This window comes from Peromyscus maniculatus, chromosome 8, assembly GCF_049852395.1.
Source record: "Peromyscus maniculatus bairdii isolate BWxNUB_F1_BW_parent chromosome 8, HU_Pman_BW_mat_3.1, whole genome shotgun sequence".
NCBI lineage: Eukaryota > Metazoa > Chordata > Mammalia > Rodentia > Cricetidae > Peromyscus > Peromyscus maniculatus.
The window spans coordinates 95,311,110-95,332,938 of NC_134859.1; the positions used below are offsets into that span (position 1 = coordinate 95,311,110).

At 47.8% G+C, this 21,829-nt stretch overlaps 1 protein-coding gene across 2 annotated transcripts in view; it reads right to left on the bottom strand.

Moving 5' to 3' along the window:
• Positions 1 to 21,829, bottom strand: part of Prkca (protein kinase C alpha) — a 400,362-nt gene that overhangs the window by 34,292 nt on the left and 344,241 nt on the right. For both annotated transcript variants that reach the window (XM_015994108.3, XM_076543615.1), the window contains exons 9-13: positions 18,494 to 18,631; positions 16,006 to 16,179; positions 13,153 to 13,244; positions 10,588 to 10,650; positions 9,684 to 9,822 (exon numbers count right to left, since the gene is read on the bottom strand). In XM_015994108.3, coding sequence (XP_015849594.1) covers positions 9,684 to 9,822; positions 10,588 to 10,650; positions 13,153 to 13,244; positions 16,006 to 16,179; positions 18,494 to 18,631 — 606 coding nt within the window. The remainder of the gene's footprint in view (positions 1 to 9,683; positions 9,823 to 10,587; positions 10,651 to 13,152; positions 13,245 to 16,005; positions 16,180 to 18,493; positions 18,632 to 21,829) is intronic.

The window sequence follows — 21,829 nt, forward strand, 5'->3', positions numbered from 1 at the left end:
CACACACACACACACACACACACACACAGAGGCTCTTTTCAAGCTGCCATTGAAAAAATAATGGTCTGTATTCATAAAATGTGTTCATGTCTTTTTATTCTCAAGGAAACAAAAGACAGTTCTCCTTTTTTTCCAAAAGTAAAAATATTTTATTTTGGTGGAAGAGTTAGGGTTGTTTTGAAAACCACCATAAATTCCAAAGGAGGGAACGCAGGACCCACGAGAGAAGTTTTGTGCAAAACCACTGTCTACCCGTTCAAGCAGCAGCGCCCGGAAGGAAGCAGGCAGGCCTGCCGGGGTCTCCTGGATGTCCTGTTTGGACCCGGAGTTCAGATCCTTCTCCTTTACTCACTCACTGTACTTGAGGGCCAGGCAGCTCCTGAGATGGTTTTCAGCCTCACCCAAGCCTGGATTCCCCCTCATGGGAATCGTACCCACCACAGAGGACTGACCTCTGCACCAGCATCAAGGCCTCACTCAGCCCTGGGTAGACACATAAGGCTTTCTTGGAGAATTGAGTAGATCATAGGCCCACCTGACTCCCATGTATAAAGTTAAAAGGGCTTCAGGCTGGCTGGGATGCTAAGACTGGAAAGGGCTTGGAGATGACGTAGAGAGTGTCTTCAGGGTTCTGAAGAACAGAAAAGTGCTTGCTCCAGGTTTGCAGGCTTGACAGTCTGTAAGGTCAGGGAACATCCTCGGGGCTCCTGACTGTTCCCTTCAGCTGCACCAGGCCTGAGACTAGAGGTGATTGATGCACAGGAGACACTGTAGCAGAGCAAGGGTGAGGCTTCCCACTGAAACTCCACTCCAGTGACCCATCCAAGCTCAACACTCAATGGGAAACATACCGGGGTGAGAGGGCTCCAAGTCCAACTACTGGGGATCAGCTCTGCCACACAGGGGCTAAGTGTCCTTGGGCAAGGTGTTCACAATCGCTGGCTTTCTCCAGCTGTGATCCTGGAATCCCAGCTTCTGCCTGGCCAGTATGTGGTAGGGATAAGATGGCATTGTGCACACTCTGGTGAGTATGTGGTATGGATAAGATGGCATTGTGCACACTCTGGTGAGTATGTGGTAGGGATAAGATGGCATTGTGCACACTCAAATGTGCTTATGTCAGGTAACTGTAGTACATGTCACCCACAGTGCCTGGCATCAGAAGTAAGAACTGGCCCCTAGGTATGTGGGTGAAAGGTATTCAGGGCAATAAAGTCGACCTGGCTCCAGGGAGGCCGTCCTCAGAACACACACTGAACACTCTGAACTGACTACTGCCACCTGGACATTCAAATGAACATTAACCCTTTCAATTCAGTCCCTCAACAAATGCTAGCTAACTATGTGTCAGACACTACTTACAGCATGGGACACAGAAGTGACCACAAAAGATGTACACACACACACACACACACACACACACACACACACACACACACACACGTCCTACCTTCAAGCAAATGCATGAGTTCCTGTTACAGTGATACCCCCCACTCCCTCCTTCTCTATTTGTCACCATTTATGGCTGACAGGTCACGCCTTTGGGTGGGCATCCTGCTAGACATCAGGGATAACAGCTCTAACTGGGGAGATGGATGTGAAATGAATACTTGGAAATGTAATATCTCTGATCACAGATATTAGAACATTATATGAGAAATACCTGTAATGTTTGAAATCTCCAGAAGAAGAAATACATTATATGAGAACAACGGATATGGATATGACCAGAGGTGGAAGACTAGGAAATACAGGTTCAAAATAATATGTTTTCTATTAAGACAAAAATGATGCTTCTGTTTATGACTGAAGAGAACAGGACGTGTCTATGTCTATTGGGATGGGGATCATTTTCCAATCCAAAGGGAGGGACATTTGCTATGACAACATGAGGACCCGAGTTTTACCCTTAGCCCCTCCCCACCACAAAACCCGAGAATGGCCTTTTATGGGCTCATAATCCTAGTGCTGTGGGAGGCATAAATGGGAGGATTGCTAGGAATTGCTGGTCACCAGCATAGCTCCAGGTTCAGTGAGAGATCCTGCCAAGGGCATAAACCCGAAAGTGACGTAGCAAGGCACCAGATGTCCTCCTCTGGCCTCTGTGCACACGCTCATTTGAGTTGGTTACACTAGACAGAAGAGAAGCAACTGACAAGCAACAGACATGGGTTTAGGGATTGGTTCTTCTGAGTCAGGACAAGTTCGTTCAAACTCGGTGCTGAGAGCTGTACTTTGAGGAAGAAATTATGATGATCCCTTTTTACAGATGTCCCACTAAGTTCTTAAAAGAGCAGGTTATAGCAAGGATCTAGAAAATGGGAAGGAATACAACAGTCTGAAGCTGACCAGAAGTCTGTCTTCAGTGGTGGATGTTAAGATTGCACAGGGCGACACAGGGCAGAAACCAGTGAGTCTGGAATCAAACGCATTGCCATGATCTCTTGAGCCTGGAATCAAATGCATTGTCATGATCTTGGTGGCTTCTCTGCAGGTGGCTCCTACATGGATCTGGGCAGTATCTGCTTCTGGGATTCATCGCCCGGTATTCACCTGCAGTATTCTCCCCAGAGAACCACTCAAAATGTTCACTGCACTTCAGAACACAGCAACTATTTACTCAGTAAAGACTCGAAAGGAGAGTTAGGGATGAGGTTTGTGTCTGTAAGAGCTTTTTAGCTGGAACAAAGGTTTTCCAGAGCTGTGAGATCTCACGTCCAGCAGTCTTTGGAGCTGTGTTTGGGAAGAACAGGGAGGAATGTGGACAGAGAAGGGGCTGCTGATTGGCCAGGTCCCTCTTGCTGTCTGTGAGCCTTGGGTAGGCCACCGCCCCTCTCCGAGTCTCTCTTTCCTGTGTGAACCAGGGAAAGCGCAACCACCCTCAGAGCGCTAGCGGATGGGTGTAGGAATCACAGGAGGCACCAGGTGGGAGCAAGAGGACCACCGAGGAAATGAGCAAATGTTGGTTATGGCTCTGAGACAGCCACTTCCTCCCACCATTACTTAGGCAATTTCACAGAGGAAGAGGTAGAATACAGCTCAGAAATCCCTGGCCCATTTTCACATGACTTAAATAAACCTCTAAATGAAGAGCCAATTAATGTAGGCCCCCGAGTACCCAGAGGGATCAACAGAGTGAGTACCCAGAGGGAACAGCAGAGTGAGTACCCATAGGGAACAGCAGAGTGAGTACCCAGAGGGAACAGCAGAGTACCCAGAGGGAACAGCAGAGTAAGTACCCAGAGGGAACAGCAGAGTGGGTACCCAGAGGGAACAGCAGAGTGAGTACTCAGAGGGAACAGCAGAGTGAGTACCCAGAGGGAACAGCAGCGTGAGTACCCAGAGGGAACAGCAGCATGAGTACCCAGAGGGAACAGCAGAGTACCCAGAGGGAACAGCAGAGTACCCAGAGGGAACAGCAGCGTGAGTACCCAGAGGGAACAGCAGAGTGGGTACCCAGAGGGAACAGCAGCATGTCCTCTGGGCACTGGGAAGGAGTTGTGTCTGAGAGAGCAGCTCACAGGCTTCCGTGGGGTGTGGTGGGTGCTCGGGGTGTCAGCTGAGGTGGAAGCTGCAATTCTCTTCTTCTCAGGACAATGGGCACTGCAGGGGAAAGCTGCCCAGCCCTGGGTGCAGAGCCCAGGCCTACCTTATTGGGGCCTTGGGAAAAATGAACCAAATCTCTGTATCATTCCCTTATGTGCAAAGCAGAATTGATGACTGGATCAAACAGCGAATGGCATGCTTGCCCTGGTCTAGAATGTAGTAGGCATTCACCAAAGAGAAGCGAACCCACTGGGACCTGGTCCTCCCTGAAGTTCCCTGGGAGGGGACGATGGGGAGGAAGAGGCACACTGTCCTCTAGGGCACAAGACCATAGAGGGGGTACCAAAGGCTGCAGAGAACGAGGCAGAGTGGATGGGCTGAGGCCAGGGAATTAGGAGATGAGGGCTGCAGGCAGGCAATAGAACACATGAGGTCGTGTACCCTACGTAATTCACAGGTGTGCCCAGGAGAATCACACAGTTTAAGGAAGACGCCTGAGGAAAGCCTGATTTGGGCTCTTTCAAGCATTTCTCTGAGGGAAAGCACAGATTCCTTTTCTCTCCAGTGCCGGAGTCTCTGGACTGTGACCCCACACAGAGAGAAACTGGCCTCTGACAGAAACAGAGCCTCACTGGGTTTATCATTTTCTTTCTTTAATCAAGCGCCTTTTTTCTTAAGGCCAGGCCCGGGGCCCACGATCCACAGCAGCTGGAGGAGGCTTGCAGGCGCTCGGCCTCGCTCTCATTTCGCCTTTCTCTGTCAGCCAAGTGCCAATTTCCTGCCTCACTGCTTGGCTGCGTAGACCGCAAGAGCTATTTTCTCACTGAGATTTGTAATTTTTTTCTTTTAATTGTCTCTACCTTTTCACAGCCTTTCCTTGGGGGAGGTCACAAGGGTGGGGGTGTGGACCTGGGAGGACTGGGAAGTAAATGTGATTGGGGTGCCTCATGTGAAATCTCCAAATAATCAATAAAACTATTATGTTAAAGTGTATTTATTATTCATCCCTCCCCCACTGTGTACTCTTGTGTGTTTGTGTGTGTGTGTGTGTGTATGTGTGTATGTGTGCGTGCGCGCGTGTGCGTGCGCATGTGCCTGTGGAGGTCAGAGGTCAACACTGGTCCTCAATCTCTCTCCATATGATTAAGTCAGGCTCTCTCACTAAACCTAGAGCTCAGATATATAGTTAGACTAGCTGGCCTAAAGCCCCTAGGGTCCCCCTGTCCCTGTCCCTTCGTCACTAGCATTATAGAAGTGTGCTACTGTGGTTGGCCTCTACACAGGTGCTGGGGATCTGAACGCGGGTCTGTATGCTTAAACAACAAGCACTTTACCCACCCAGCCATCTGCCTGGCCCCTGAATGCTCATTTTAAATTGCCTTTCTCCCATGACTCTAGAGTGGATGTAATACATGGAAAAAAAATGTATGGGCTCTGGGGTCAGGAGGTTCAGGGTTCACATTCAAATCTAACTTTGCCTGTAACCAGGTGTGTGATCCTGGGCAAGCCACAGGACCTCAATACACGGATCAAGATGTGCTCAGGGGCCTTGGGACGGAGCCAACACACCGTGGGAGAGGTGCGTCCCCTGTGCTAGCGAGGCTTGTGGCTGTGTGACTCACTGTAAATGGGTTTCCCTCCCACTGCAGCAGGAGTACACAGAAGGATGCTGGCCAGTCACCTCCTTCACGGAAGGAGGGAAGAAGCCGACGACGCTGGTGAGGTAGGCATTTTAAATCGCCTTTCTCCCAAACAAGGCATCAAGATTGATAGGAAAGACTCCAATGGGAGAGGAAGGCGGAAGAGCCCTCCTAGAGCGGCTCCAAATAAGGAATCAGTATCTGTGAAGGAAACAGGCCCAGGATCTCCAAGCATCCAAGCGGGCGGGCCTGTGTAGATGACATGCAGAAAATGGGGACTGCAGACTCATGAGAACGAGACTCTTGTGGTCCTGCCTGGCCTCTGAGCTTTGCACTCTTCCCAGCTCTCTGGATTACTTCCTTCTCAAGAGCCCCTCTCTTTCTCTATAAATGGTCGCTACATCTATCAATATCTGCATATCCCTGGTCTATTACTTTGTTCAATGACACAAGAACCCGAACATCTCAGAGGGTGCCCCTGGACTCTGAGCCACACCTCTCACGCTGGTACTTAATTTTCTCAAGGACTCTTGTGGACCCGGAGAATTCTTGGTATGTTGGAGCAAGGAGACACCTGCTCATGCAGCTTCTGGAATTATTTTCTGATTAATAGCCCTTCCGTGGCTTTTCATCTTTACTCTCAAGTTGTATCTGTGAGTGACATTTTTCGCCTTGACCCATCTTTACCCATTAGGGAGACGCTACAGTATGAATCGATTTCAAGGTTTTTGAACAAATAGCCATAAATATTTCAATCTTTGCTTCGCCTATTAGGGAAAATGCCGTCTAAGATAATTATTTTGCTTCTGCCTGGCAGGAAGATTTACACAGATGATAAAATTAGTTTAACCTTTGAGCAAATTCTGAAACCTTGAACCTATTTGGTTTTTCCCAAAACACTAACTATTCTTGGGGCCAAGTATGTCAGACGTGTGGAGGCTGGGGTGTGGAGGCTGGAGGAGAACTGGTGGCAACTGGTTTTCCCAGGCTGCATTGTCTACATTTTCAGTGAGAGTCAGCTGGACAGCGAGAGAAAGCTGGACACAGCTGTGGCTCCCAGGATGTCTCCTCTCCTGAGCTGTCAGCACTGAAGGCCAGGGAGCCCTGGAGGCATCACACTTGGCACAGTGAGTTTCTAGAATGTGAGCCGGTGCTGGGCATGGGCAGGTAATCACAGCATGGGGTGGGGGAGGGGGTCAGGAAGCCAGTGCTGGGCATGGTGGCCCTGCCTGAATCACAGCCTGGGGCAGGGGATGGGGGGGGGTCAGGAAGCCAGTGCTGGGCATGGTGGCCCTGCCTGAATCACAGCACAGGGCGGGGGAGGGGGTAAGAAGGAAGCAGCCTGGGTGTCCTAGTTACCTGTTTGGTTGTGGCCATAATACACCCTGACAAGAAGCAGCTTAGGGGAGAAAGGGTTTATTTTAGCAGAGTTCCAGGTTCCAGTCTGTCACTGTGGGGAAGTGGAGGCAGCAGGAACTTGAAACAGAGCCACACCCACCGTCAACAGCAGAGAATGGATGCCCGCATATCTTGGCTTGTCTTCTCCACTTTCATATAGTCCCAGGACCCAAACCTAGAGAACAGGACCACCCACCATGCATTGGGTCTTCCCACATCAACTAGCATAATCATGATAATCTTCATGGGCATGCCCACAGCACAAGCTGATCTAGACAATCCCTCATTGAGAAGCTCGTCTAGGGCAATGGTTCTCAACCTGTAGGTCACGAGCCCCAAACAGGGGTCATGTATCAGCTATTCTGTATATCAGATATTTACATTACAATTCATAACAGTATCAAAATTACAGTTCTGAAGTAGCAATGAAATAATTTTATGGTTGGGGGTCACTACAATATGAGGAACTGTGTTAAAGAGTCACAGCATTAGGAAGGTTGAGAACCACAGTCCTAGGGGATTCTAGATTGTGCCAAGTTGACAATTAAAAACTAAGCATCACACTGGACTATGCACAGGACCCTGTCCCAAGGAAACAGATAAGAACGCAGTCTGTGCACAGGAGCTACTGCGTAATGTAAGTGGTGTAGAGGTCTGGAGATGGTTTGAATGTGGGGTTGGTGCCTAATTTTAGCATTTCTTAGTAATTTAGCTTTAGATATATTTCTAAGGCCTTAGTCACTTCATGTGAAGGATGGCTTGATGCTAACCCCTCTCAAGGGATTTGCCTTGAGGACTAAGGTGTGAGGGGTGGTGGTAGGGTAGGGGCTGTGTTCCAGGTACCTGGTGCACAGTAGGCAATACACAGTGATTGCAAACTTTATTGCCGCTCATCAGAGAACTGAAGAATGGAGGCTTCAGAAACCAAGGTACCCACAGCACGTACACATTATTCTCTGTGTGTGAAGAGGCCCCAAATTCCCAAAGTATGCCTAGAACGTGCTTAAGTGTGTTTGGTAGTAGAAAGTGTCATCAAAATGAGTATGTGCAACTGAAGGTATTCCTCCGCTAAAGATGTCCAGGTTCAAATCCTCAAAACCTGTGAATATAATCTTCCATAGTAAGGACTTTTCAGATGCAACTTGAGGTCTAGAGATGTGGAGATGAATCTAGACAATTTGAGGGATGTGATAATCACAGGAGCTGTTGTGGGAAGAGGAGGGTTGGAGTTGGAAAAGTCACAGTGATCAGAAGATGCTGTTGCTTCGAGGAAGGTGGAAGAAAACACTATGAGCCAAGGCATAGACGCTTCTACAAGCCAAGGTAAACAGTTTGCAGAAGTAGGAAAAGTTGAATGGTCTACCCTAATATGGCCCCTATTATGTATACAAACCATGGAACCAACCATGCTTTTTTAACCCCATCAACTGCATCTTCCTAGATTAGAATCCTAATACCATGTGGTCAGAATCCTCATCACTCTGAGGATGCTAAGAAGCCACGATGGTGACTACCTTCTCATTCAACATTTACAGTTAGAATGTATATACAAGTAAAAAACTCCAGAAAGATTGATACTGAACTTTGAACATTAGAACTTTGCATTAACATTTTGTATGTATGTATGTATGTATGTATGTATGTATGTATGTATGTGTGGCACTAGGTTGCTAGGTTGAGCCCAGGGCTTGTGCATGCTAGACAGGCATTTTAACATCGACCTACACCCTAAGCCCCTAAATTGACACAAACTACAAGTTCATGGTTGTAGGTTACAGTAGCAATAGGACATTCTTATAATGAACAGGAGAAAAAAAAAATCACTCAAATGGACAAAGCTTAACTATATAGACAATCTCATCTTTAAGTGTCATCCCTGATGAGAACAGATAGTTCGGGTGTTGTAGACATGAGAAGCCATGGGTTTGACCAGCAAAGGCCTGGTCTTAATGGAAAGGAAGTTCAAAGCCACCTTCATCCCTAGACACACTGCTGCCACCCTTTGTCATCAAGCATCCTGGCATCCGGTGGGATCCTACCCAGAGTCCTCTCCATACCTGTTAGCCAGTAGGAGCATTCAGAAAGCATACTGCAGTCAAGGCTGTCATTTTTACTCTACCATCTCTTTATTATCCACATTTGGATATGTGATTATGTAAGTTCATAGCATGGCTGGAGGCAGCAATGACTGGGTCCCCCAGGAAGGAGATCCTAATCAGTTACATATCAAGAAAACATCACCCTTGGCCATGTGAATTCCTGCAGCCAGCTAGATGGCTCAGTAGGTAAGGCTTTTGCTGCCAAGACTGATGACCCAAATTCTACCCCTGGGCTCCACATGGTGGAAGGAGAGGTCTGACCCCCTTCCTCTCTGACTTCTATATGGGTGCCATGATCATGTGCATACACAAGGAAATGTAATTTAAAAATTGAATTTATAATGAAAGTCTGTTGTAGGCTATATCACAAAGAAAAGCTCAGCTTCCCTGAGGAGTACTGACTCTCACCAGGGCAACAGCATGTGGCAGTGGAAGGGTCTCTGGCTATATTCTCATGTCACTTCTTGTCACTGACTTGCTTGAAGAAAGTGGGGAGGGCACAGAGATTAAGAACTTCCTGCAGAGCCCCTGCAGCCTATAGATAACAGCCAAGCTTAGAGCTCACATTGATCTGGCTTCTGAGCTTATCTTTCTTACCTCCCTTGTTATCTAAGATCAACTCATGGGTACTAGGTCCTCATCACGCTAAGTATGCTAAGAACCAGGATGGTGACTACCTTCTTACTCAATATTTACAGGCAGACTGTAGTATATACAAGCAAATCCCCCCAATTCCAGTGTCTCTGAAATTATTATGACCACAGGCATATATGGTAAACAGTTTATCATGTGACTGTCTCACAGGTACACAGAACAAAACCAGAAGTTCGGTGAACTAGAACATGGCCTTGCTAGGTGAGATGGACACGCCTGTTTCTTTTCCCTGTTTGAGTATGGTTTGTCTGCTTTAGTTTACTCTGTGGTCATGGCCCACACACAACCTTGTATTCTCTGGAGGGCATGTGTCTGTAAATTGAAAACAACAACTGGGGACCCTTACCTCTGGGGCAATGTAATCAGGAGTCCCACAGAAGGTCCTAGTCGTGACTCCATCCATCATGTGCTCCTTGCACATGCCAAAATCAGCGATCTTGATATGTCCTTCTGAATCCAGCATGACATTGTCCAGCTTCAGATCCCTGCAAGGAAGCAGGTGAATGTCAGGGGCCATCCCAGGACATGACTTAATTTGCTTGCAGCTGGTAAAATAGAAGGATGTTTGCCTCGCCGCCATCTCAGTGGCACTCATGTGGTAAGTCCCTGGAGACCAGACACCAAGGAATTACTGTGTCTTTCTTTCTCCAGAGCCTGGGATATGGTAGGTATTTAAATGCCAAGTGAATGATAAAGGGTTGAATTACTGATTCCCAATCATATCTGTGGCTACAAATCCAGGGATTCCAAATGATCAGGTTTGGGGTGATACCAGGCATTTGATTTATTAATATCCCACACAGAAGTGGGGACACAGACACACAGCTAGGTTTCCCAAGTGACAGGTTTAGAGCTACCTTCCATGTATCCGCTATCCTGCCTGAGCCAATGTCTTCTTAATTATTCAAGATACTTTCTTTTTTGATACAATATTTTCACCGAAACCCCAAAGCATTAATTCAGTAGCTTGCTTTCCTCTCTCCCCAGCTCCCATGTCCTTCTCCTGCTGAGTATCTAGAATGGCAGTCTACTTTCTGCCGCTCTCTGTCCTCCATTCAAATAAAAGGCAGAGGAAGGCGCTGCCAGCGGAGCGGAAAATGTGACAAGCTGAAAGGAGACGAGAAATCAAAAAGCGGCAGCTCTCGTTTGCCCGAGGCTACAGAGGAGGAAGGGGCTCAGCAAGTCTCAAGTCCCCATCACAGGATCAGTCCCCTGCCCACAGAGGCTGCAGGAAGAGCTCTAGGACACACCTGTAAATGATTCCTCTTTTGTGAAGGAAGAACAGTCCAATGGAGATCTCCGCTGCATAGAATCTGCAAAAGAAAGTGTGCTTCAGACATCTGGCTTTGGGAGCTTTCTGGATACTTCTTTGACTCAAGTGTGGGCATCAGAGAGATGAGAGATGAGAGATGAGAGATGGGAGATGGAGGGAGAGAGAGGGAGAGGGGGAGAGAGAGAGAGAGAGAGAGAGAGAGAGAGAGAGAGAGAGAGAGAGAGAGAGAGAGAGAGAGAGAGAGAACCTAGAGCTCTCTGAGATCACCCTGCACATGTGCTTTCCACACCTGGCTCTGCTTGTCTCTCCATCACGCCAATGAGACAGACTTATTTTTCTTGACTGTGGAAAGTGAGCAGCTCATTTACTCCCTACACATTAATTTCTAATATAACAGTTTAAGGAGTGAATACTTGTGAGACTCTTCTGTGTCAGGAGTGTGGTTGCGTGGGAAAAGTTTCGATTCTCTAACACGTGGATGAAGCAGGTTTGGTGTTTGAGAATGCATCCACTCCCCAAAGACAAAGCCGTGCTGCTGAATGCATTAGCTGCTTTACTCCTTAGCCAAGTGCCCAATGGAATAAATGGAGCACGTGCCATGATTCATGCTTGAGTTTGTCCTTTTAAATAATTCATAATAAAAACAGTCATTACCATCACTTCAAAATCATTAATAGTTTAATATCTGGAACTCAGATTAAATGCAGAACAATGTTTTAAAATCTGCATAGCACTGGGGAGCCTTTGAAGTCCAAGGAGCCACAAGTCCACACGGGGTAAATACATTCCTGGAGGCTTAAACTAAACACAATGGCTGCAGTGGGACCACCTCTTGGGGCTGGCAGGGGAGGCTGGGACAGGGCGGGGGAGAGAGGAGAGAGGATCACAGGTGATTTTTGTGTTATTTTTCACATTTCCTACATTCTTAACTTTTCTGCAGCACAAGCAGAATGGTATCAGATGAGGTGCCATCCAGGAGCTTGGTAACACAAGGTGGCCGTCTTGCTACCTCTACTTTTCTGGCTCTGGGCTTCCGAGCTTTATTTTACAATGCGAGTATCTTAATGCTCTGTGATGTATAAAGAAGGGATAAAGGCAGGTGTAAAAATGCATTTGCTTCTTAGTAGAAATAAAAGCAGAAAAAGCCCCCTTGATATTTTTTAAAGCTTGCGATTAAAGAGCTCCCTGTCTGCCTCCAGTTAATCTTTCTAGAGCAGATTATCCCACATAGGCCCTGGATTCCTCTGACTATGTTTCATATCGCACACGGGCCCCAATCCCATTTCCATTTGCTGACTAATGGGTCAGGCCCACTCTCCCTCTGCATCTAGGTATGGAAAACAGCTCTCTGTTCAGTTTGCTTCTGTTCAAGTTGCAGTCGCCCTGGATGTGAGACGGGTGATGGTGTGGGAGTCCATGTCCCCTCCTCCACCCACTTCCACCTGGGGTCCATTTCTCTGCCCTTGCATTCCCCCTGCAGGTAAGGAGCGTCCCAGCGTGAGGCTCCGAGAGAAGCTTCTGAGTCTTCCCTTGGGGTCCTCACCCCAGCCTGAGGATGTCACTTAAAGAGGTTTCCTTCTCTTGCCCAGTTCACCACCTTTTGCTCTTCCTCTTATAGAATGTACGTTAAAGATAAAGGCCTATTCCAGCTCCAGTTCTTCCCTGCAGGTTCCCACAGGGCCCCTTGCACCAGCCCCGTCTTCTTTCCTCAGCCAGTGGGCTCTGGGAGACCTTCCATGGGATCAGGCCCTTCCCTCTGCTATCCTCCTCAGCTGCTCTCCCAGCAGACTCTCCATCCATCCACCCAGCCCTCCCCACCTCACATCGCACGAACTGCAGGCCACTGCCTGGACTCGGCTCCCCATCTCTTCTTATCCTTCTCTTGGAAGGTGCCCCTCACCTCTGGGGTGGGTATTCCCCAGCTATGTGCTGCGCCCACTCTCCAGTTCTGGGGTACCAGTGGTACCCTCTGCACACTTGTGCTCCAGTTCTGGGGTATTAGTGGTACCCTCTGCACACTTGTGCTCCAATTGTGGGGTATTAGTGGTACCCTCTGCACACTTGTGCTCCAATTGTGGGGTATTAGTGGTACCCTCTGCACATTTGTACAGCTTCAGCAATGTGTTAAGATTGTTGGGTGGCTTTTCCAAATGCCAAGTGAGGGTGTGGGCTCCCCAAGGGCTGGGCCTCACATTCCTTTTACACTCTTGCTGGATGCATAGTGAGTATGAATTACCACCCACTCAGTTAATGGTGAAGTATTCCATCTAAAGGGATGTCAGCAGGTGACTGGGAGGGGCACCAGCAGTTCTATCTGCTGAGAATAGAATTAACTGGTCCTTAGAAACATTTGTTATACATGGGTCTGTCCGTGCGTCTGCTGCTCTGGGAAGTTTTAGTGCTCAGATCCAGGTGATAAGACTTACCCTTGGACATTTTCTCCAGAAGGAGTTCCAAGTTGGGAGTATTAGGCTGTCTAAATTATAGGACTCAAACAAAACAAAACAAAACACAATATTAATAAAAATAAGAAAATACTCACACTGCTTGTGGTTCCTTAAATTTCCCTACTTGCTGAATGTGGTACATGAGGTCCCCACCGTTGACGTATTCCATGACGAAGTACAGCCGGTCCTGTAGACCAAGGTTCACACGTGAGTAGGGCTCCTCCCTGGCAGAACCGATCTGCTTTGCTTTCTCATTATCAAATATGGGGTGGCACTGGTAAGTTGCTCTGTTGGGGGGCACTGGCAGGTCTGCTCTTTTGGGGGGCACTGACAGGTTGCTCTGTTGAGGGGCACCAGCAGATCTGCTCTGTTGTGGGCACCAGCAGATCTGCTCTGTTGGGGGGCACCGGCAGATCTGCTCTGTTGGGGGGCACCGGCAGATCTGCTCTGTTGGGGGCACCAGCAGGTCTGGTCTGTTGGGGGGCACCAGCAGGTCTGCTCTGTTGGGGGGCACTGGCAGGTCTGGTCTGTTGGGGGGCACCGGCGGGTTGCTCTGTTGGGGGGCACCAGCAGATCTGCTCTGTTGGGGGGCCCTGGCAGGTTGCTCTGTTGGGCACTCTTACAATCTTTTCCCGGTGGTGGGGGATACATAACTCATCCTATGGCATGGGGACCTTGAGAAGGATAATGTCCTTTCATAGCTCTGTAGGTGATGGCTGTCGGATAACCATACTTCCTGGTTTCATATGTGCCTTGTTACTGTAAGGGCCTCAAACACTCTCTGCCTTCTCCCGTACAGATAACATATCTCTAAGCTAGTGGTGGTGTGAAGACTCCACACGGGCCCATCATTTCATCTTAACCCATGTTATCGATGGTGCACATGTGTAAAATCTGGCCTGCGACATCCAGGAGGTACATGCTAATGCAGTTACACGCCTAAGGGGATGCTTCTAAAAATACATCTCTTGGGTTAGGTTGAACTCGTAAATTACACAAACTTATGATATGTAGGTGGGGAGGGGAGCACCAGAGATGGAAATTTTAATCAATGTTCTTTGCCTCCATAATGTGTTCAAATATTGCCTTTTTATAAAAATTTTCCCTGTCACTGGTATGCTAAGTGCTGGCCCCACGGAGGGCATACATCGCTGAGCCAAGTAAGTCTGCATATTTATGAGGATATTATGCTGGGACAGATGGGAGAGACCAGGGAATTTAATGAGGAAATAACCAACAGCACAACAGAGCATGGTAAGAGCTGACCTCTGCTCGATTCTAGAAAACATCTCGAAGCGGATACTAACACTAAACTGCAGCTGGGGGAGGGAGAGACCACCGAGGGAGCCAGTGCGGTGCTAACAGCCGGAAGTGGCTTCGGGAGCTCCACTCCTGGGCTTTAATTCCACCTTCATTTCTTTGCATTGCAACTTCCCAGTGCTGCACAGCGTCCATAGGGTCAGGGAATGGGATGCAGTTTCCCTCCCATCTTACCACTACCTCTGGCGGGGGGCTGGAGCAGCTGACAGCCTGGGTGGAGGGTGTGTGTGTGTGTGGGGGGGCGGGGTGGTGGTGAAGGGGGCAGAGCTGACCGAGTGCCCAGTGTGAGGCTGACACACAGTGGCCGGTCCCGGCTCTGCAGCCCCAGTCCAAGCCATGCCCACGGGGATGCCTCGTTTTGAGACTGACTATCCAAAGGCATTTAGGGTGTTTCCCAAGATTTTAAAAAGGGAAATGATCACATCTCAATTTCTGACCACAGGGCAGCTATAAATGAGATGGCAGATAATGATAGCTGTTGGAGGAGTGAGCCCCGACAACTGTACCTCATTTAACGGAGGTGGGAAACATCTGCCTGCACTGACACATTGTGGTGTATCTTTTTTTTTTTTTTTTGAGACAGGATTTCTCCGTGTAACAGCCCTGGCTGTCCTGGAACTCGCTTTGTAGACCAGGCTGGATTCAAACTCACAGAGATCCTCCTGCCTCTGCATGCACCACCAACGCCCGGCTCGTTGTGGTGTATCTTAATGTGTATGTTTCTGTGGTGACTGGAAAGCCCTACAGTGCATTTCTTTCTTTTTAATTTTACTCTGTGACAAGGGTCGCAGAGTTATTGGGGTCTTTCATAAGGGCCCTTTTCCAGTAAAGGGTCAGATAGGGGATGCAGGTTTTGCCTGTCTCCTGTAACTCCTCATCTTGGCCTTCACAGTGGGGGGCAGCTGCAGGTGACAGGGGAGTGGCTTTGTCCTCAGAGAGTGACTTTCAGACGCTAAACTCTGCATTTCACATGCCAGGAGATGGTACAATTTGGATTTATTTCTTGTGATCTTGCTCACAGCTCCTGGGCTGCAGGGCGGGGAGTAACTTGCTATTCCTACTGTGTCATTATACAGGGCACGCTCCTTAGGAAATGGAGTTTCCGTGTTCCAATGCTGTGCTCGGCAGCTGGATCAGTGGTCTTTAAAAACAGGGCTGGCCAGGCATGGTGGCGCACACCTTTAATCACAGCACTTGGGAGGCAGAGGCTGGTAGATCTCTGAGTTCGAGGCCAGCCTGGTTTACTAAAAAAGAAGGCAGGGCTGTGAATCTATGGCTGTTCTGTGTAACTCTTAGCACAGGGCCTGCATGAAGAAGACCTCTTTCATACAGCCCATGTGCAAGCCCCTCATTTAAAGTGGTTTAGTATTTGTATGTAATTCAAATATATATATATATATATATATATATATATATATATATATATATATATATATACCCACTGACACAAGATCACCTTTAGATTACTTATACCTAACATAATGTAAATGCTACAGTAATGAAGGATGAGCAGTGGCAGCCTGTCCCCAAAGGAAACTGAATTAAATTATCAGGATGAAGAGGGTCTTGAGGCCATGACCCAGCCTCCAGACGAGAGGGAGTGTATTGACAGAAACCATGGTCCTTACCACAGTCTGGAAACAGGAGTGCAGCTGTGTCAGGAACGGGGGCTTGTCTAGCAGGGCCAGAACCCGCTTTTCCACCATGGTGCACTCCACGTCATCGTCCTGGATCACCACGTCCTTCTTCAGGATTTTGATGGCATACAGTTCCTCTGTTCCCTTCCTGTCAGCGAGCATCACCTGGGGAGAAAAGGAGAGAAGGCTCAACACTGGTGGGCAGACCTCTGGTGCTGGGAGTAGGAGCGGAGGGTGTGAGGAACAGGGTCAGGGGGCAGCTCAGAAACAGCTGGTGTCTGGGAGTGCGGGATGAAAAAATACTAAGGATTTGGTATGGTTGCATTATGGGTAGCATTACTTAAAGTCCACATGTAGAAGTCTTGGTCCCTGGTGTGGCAACAGTGGGAGGTGGGAGACCCTGGTTAATAGTGGGGGGGTGGGAGACCCTGAAACAGTGGGAGGTGGGAGACCCCAGCAATAGTGGGAGGTGGGGGACCCCAGTAATAGTGGGAGGTGAGAAACCCTGGCAATAGCGGGAGGTGAGAGACTCTGAAACAGTGGGAGGTGGGAGACTCTGTAGGAGCTAAGGTCTTTTCTAGCTTTATTTCTGTTGCTGTGATAAAATACACTGACTGAAAAAAGAAAAAAGAAAATAACTTAAGGGGGAAAGGATTTATTTCAGCTTACAGGTTACAATCCATCATTGTGGACAAATCAAGACAGGAATGTCAAACAGCTAGACACATCATAGCCATAGTCAAGAGCAGAGAGACATGAATACACACATGCGTGCTTGCTTGCATGCTTGTGTTCAGCTCACTCTTGAGTAGTTCAGGATGCCTTGCCTAGGAAATGGTGCTTCTCACAGCAGGCTGAGTTTCTCCATATCAATTAACTTAAGTAAGATGATTCCCCATACACAGTCCCATAGTCCAAACCAATGTATACAATCCCTCTCCATTTCCAAGAGATTCTAAGTTATGTTAAATTGACAATTAACGCTAACTATCACAGTCCTTAGGTTATTGGGGGTATGTGATGCCCTTGAAGGGCACTGTGGGACCAGGGTCACATTCTTTTCTTGTTTTGTTTCCTGGCTGCTGAAGTGATGATGCAGTTTGTTCCAGCACACATTCCTGCCATGATGTACTATCTTTTGAGCGACCAAAAGTAATGGAACCACTCAATCATGAACAGAAACCTTTAAGACCATGACCCAAAACAAACCTTATCACTTTATAAGTAAATTGCTTCAGGTAATTCTATATAGTTACAGAAAGCTGGCTAACATAAACTTTATATCTGGATTTCAAGTATTGTAAGATACTTCAAGTTAAAATTCCTTTAGCATTCATATTCCTTTTTAAAGTATCCAGGTTTGTAGACAGTGTAGGGTATTAATATACAAAGTTGCTACTTTGTCTGATAATGGGAATATTTAATATTCTTTAATGGGATTAGTCTGGAATTATTCATATTCATGTTTTCTGGAAACATTCTGAGAGTAAAATGTAACCTTTGCAATCTTCAAGGCCAAGAACAAAAACACAGAAAAAGGCAGGCTCAAAATCAGTTCATGGGTCTGTCACAAGGTTTGGGGCCACAGAAGACAAACAGTGAGCACATGGCCCCACTGTAGGGTCTCACCATGACAATCACCCAGGCTTAGGGTAAGTTCATGTTCAATTTCTAGTTGTAAAAATCAATCATCCTACTAGCATTTTGGAGCATGTCCTCTAATCTGAACATGGGGAAAAGGGGATACCACAAACGAACTCTTTGTAGTTTTGTGTGTGTGTGTGTGTGTGTGTGTGTGTGTGTGTGTAGTATGCCCACATGTGTGTGCACTCACTTGCATATAAATACACTGAGGGACCATATGTATATGTTCATACTGTTTTTTAGACTAGAGGACAACCTCAGACACCATCCATCATTTTTATTTTATTTTTTTCCTCTTCTTTCTTTTTATTTTTTTTTTTTTAAGGTAGAATCTCTTGCTGCATTGAACTGGCCAAATGGGCTAGGTTGGCTGGCCAGCTGGGCCTCAGGACCCACTTGTCTCTGGTGCTGGGGCTATTAGTGCATGCCAGTAGACCTCACGTGGGCTCAGATCTACTTGCAAGTACTTTATTGACTGAGCAATCTCTGCAACTCAGCACAGTTGTTCAAAAAGGTTTATTTTATTTCTAATTATGCATGTATGTGTGCATGTGTGTGGTGGGGTATGTGCATGTGAGTGCAGGTGCCCTTGGAGGACAGAGGTACTGGGTCTCCCAGAGCTAGACTTATAAGTGGTTGGTTATGAGCTGCCTGAAGGGTGCTGGAGATCAAACACAGGTTCTCTGGAAGGAAATCACGTGCTCTTAACTGACAGTCATCTCCCCAATACTCTGGCTGTTTTTAATGACGTCCAAACTATCTGAGCAATGTGCCTGTATGATCCAATGCTGTGCAGCACTGATCCAACATTTTGTGCAAAACTCCCCCTTCTTACCTTCCCAAAACTCCCCTTCCCCAGCACCATGAGGAAATTGAAGTCTGTGAGCTTCACTCTGTCAAGGTTGTTGGACGGTTGCTTCCTGTCTTCTGAAGGGCTGATGACTTTGTTACCAGCAGGGCCGAGCTTGGCTTTCTGAAACAAGCACAAACATGAAAAGCCATTGGTCATTTTCTCCCCCAAGGAAAGAGTGACAGAAACCAGCATGCTGTTAATAAGCTGGATGTCAGTGGTGAGGAACAGGCTGAGAAAAGCAATGGGAGGGTAAGGAGTGATGGCCAGCAGCTCTAGGCATCCCTGGGGGAAGATCTACAAAGTAATACTCTTCCAGCCTTCACCTAGCTAACAATTCCATACAATAACCGAGAGTTCATTCAAAAGAACCTGCCACGGCAGGTGAATTCTGATTCTGGGATGGAAAGTTGACTTCTTGAGGGTAAATAGTGTTTTGAGACTGTTAACATAATCAAGGAAATGAGACTGTGAGTGGATTTTTTTTTCTTAGTTGTAACAAAATTAATCCATATGTAGGAAATTTGTACCCAGGCAGAAACGACAGCAGAATGTTCTCCAGAGAGGAGCAGCTTAATTGGTGAGCTTTGAGGATGATTTATTGCTGCTTTCAAGAGAGCAGGAAGAACAGGGGTTTGTTTAGTTAAGTCAGGAGTTGGATTGATGAAAAGAAATAGTCAGCTTCTGGCATCTGGTTTCACATCAGCCTGGAGGACACTCGGTAAATGATGCTCTGGTACCAGAAGGAGTTTTTGCACACTGGAGTTGCACCACGTCACAACCCTGGAGGGGGCCGCTGGTGTTGGACTCTCACAGAGAGTTCCACTCTCACCTCCAATGGGGAGAAGGAAGAGGGCTTTGGCAGAAGGAAAAGGCCAATGAGATGCCATGGGCACTGATACTTCAGTGGTCAGCAAGGAAGCCCCTGAGAAAGCAGGGAAGCCAGAGCTGGTGCAGCGTCACACCCTCTGTCAGACTTAGGGTTTTGAAATGTCTGTTTGAAAATGAGAGAGAGCCAGTGTCCTAGCATTGGTGCATCTTCCACAGCCTCAGACCCAATTTTAAGGGCAAGGATAATTGCTTTAGATCAGTGGTTCTTAACATGTGGTCTCAAGTCCTTTGGTTGTCGAATGACCCTTTCACAGGGGTCGCATATCAGATATCCTGCATATTAGATTCCTACATCATGATTCATAACAGTAGCAAAATTGCAGTTAGGAAGCAGCAATGAAAATACTTTCATGGCTGGGGGTCACCACGGCATGAGAAACTGTGTTACAGGGCTGCAGCAAGAGGCAGGTTGAGAACCGCTGCTTTAGATGCAGTCTTTATGTTAGGAGCACCTCCTCTTCCTCAGCGCCGCAGACCTAAGTGTGGGTGGGAGCTCAGTAGTAGGAGCTAGGCTCTCACTCAGGTGGTCAACACCTCTACGGGTGGGTGTCTTCATCACTGTTCTATTGCTGTGAAGACCAAGTCAACTCTTACACAAGACAGCATTTAAGTGGAGGCTTGCTTACAGTTTCAAAGCATTAGTCCATGATCATCATGGTGGGGGCATGGCGGAAACATGGTGACACTCATGGTTCTGGAGCAGTAGCTCAGACTGACATCCTGATCATCAGGCAGAGAGGCAGAGAGACTGGGCCTGGCATAGGCTTTGGCTACTTCAAGGCCCACCCCGCAGTGACACACTTTCTCCAACAAGGCCACACCTCCTAATCCTTCTCAAATAGTGCCACTTCCTGGTGACTAAGCATTTGAATAGATGAGCCAATGGGGGCCATTCTTATTTAAACCACCACAGTAGGTCAATGGGTAGATGGCAGAGGAGGTAAGGAGGCATCCAGGGGTCTCACTATGGACAGATGCCTTGGCAAAGCGGGGTCCCAGCTCTAGGGGAAAATGTGTATTTGTAGGTTTGTTTCTTTATTATCAAAGACTTCCCACATCAACGAAGACAATCCTCACAGACGTGACTACAGGCCAGCCAACCCAATACAGGCAGTCCCTGTGTTAGGATGGGAATGTAGGCATGACGGGTGGATGCTCATACTGCTGAGGAAAAGTCTCCCCCAAAGTGGAATTCCATCTGTGCTCACAGAGGGAGGCTAGAGGGAACCAGATCAAGACTTCACTAATTGTACTCAATATAGACAGCTGGCTGCTTGGGGACCCAGCCCACGGGGTGGGCTAGATCTCACCCCTGCCCAAACTAGTCCTGAGGTATAAATGACCCAGGTATTTGTATAAATGTGTCGCCATCCAGAGTGGCACTGCCCACCACCCCAGTTTTCCTACAGAGCCATTTCCATTCGGCCAACTGCAGGCCTTGCTGCATAAGGACACCAAGCAACCTCTGATTCTGAGTTTTCTTTCACAGCAAAAAATCCATAAGTACTTCAGCTTCGCTGGTCTGGGCCTGCCTTTGAGCAAGTTCCACTCGAAGGAGGGGTTCAAAGTACTATGAAGTTCGAGAAGATAGCCAGGGATACTTAGCAACTGTGTTAGTTGTGAGTGTGTGTGTGTTGTGTTGGGGGTGATTTAGGGACAGTCCTAGAGGCCTTCTAGGAGGGACCCTGGCCAGAGACCAGATGCTGTGAACAGCTGGATTTCTCTTCTTCCCCCGGCCACATTCTAGAAGGCACAGCCATCCCATAACAAGATCTGCTTCCGAGCCCACCACTTCTTCCTCTTGGTTCTGAATGGGTTGCTTGGCAACTGGCTTCACAGCAGGACCCAGAGACTTGCCCTTCCTGACTTGCATAATGTTGACATTACTCTGGCTGTTGGAGTGTAGTGCAGACTTCACCAAGAGTGCAAATCGAATCAATGTATGTGTGTGTAGGGATACAGCTGGAGCCCATTGCCACCTGCTGACATCCTTTACTACGGCAATGTAAACAGGGACCAACATGGGCAGATGCCCTGCTGGGGTGAGAGCAAACAGGAGTCAGATGGCAGAGGCTGACAGCAGTCAGTGACAGGAGGGGGAGTGCTCAGAAGCCCCCTTCCGTTTCTACCCGATGTCAGCCCTCACCACAAGGCAGGCAGACACTGGCTCACACTTCTGTCCCTTCAGAACCATAAGCTAGATAACCCTCTTTAATTCATATACTGGCTAGCTTTGCGTATTTTGTTGCAGCAATGGAATAGGGACTGACTCCCTGTGGCCCTTGCTCATGCTTGTGCTCTATCTAGTGGCTGTGTATGTCTCATGGGCCTCACAGCCTCTCAGGGGAGGGCATGGCGGGAGAGCAAATGGAGATTTCTGCAGCATCTAGATATCAAGTTCCCTGCAGGGTTGGACTAAGATCAGTTAAG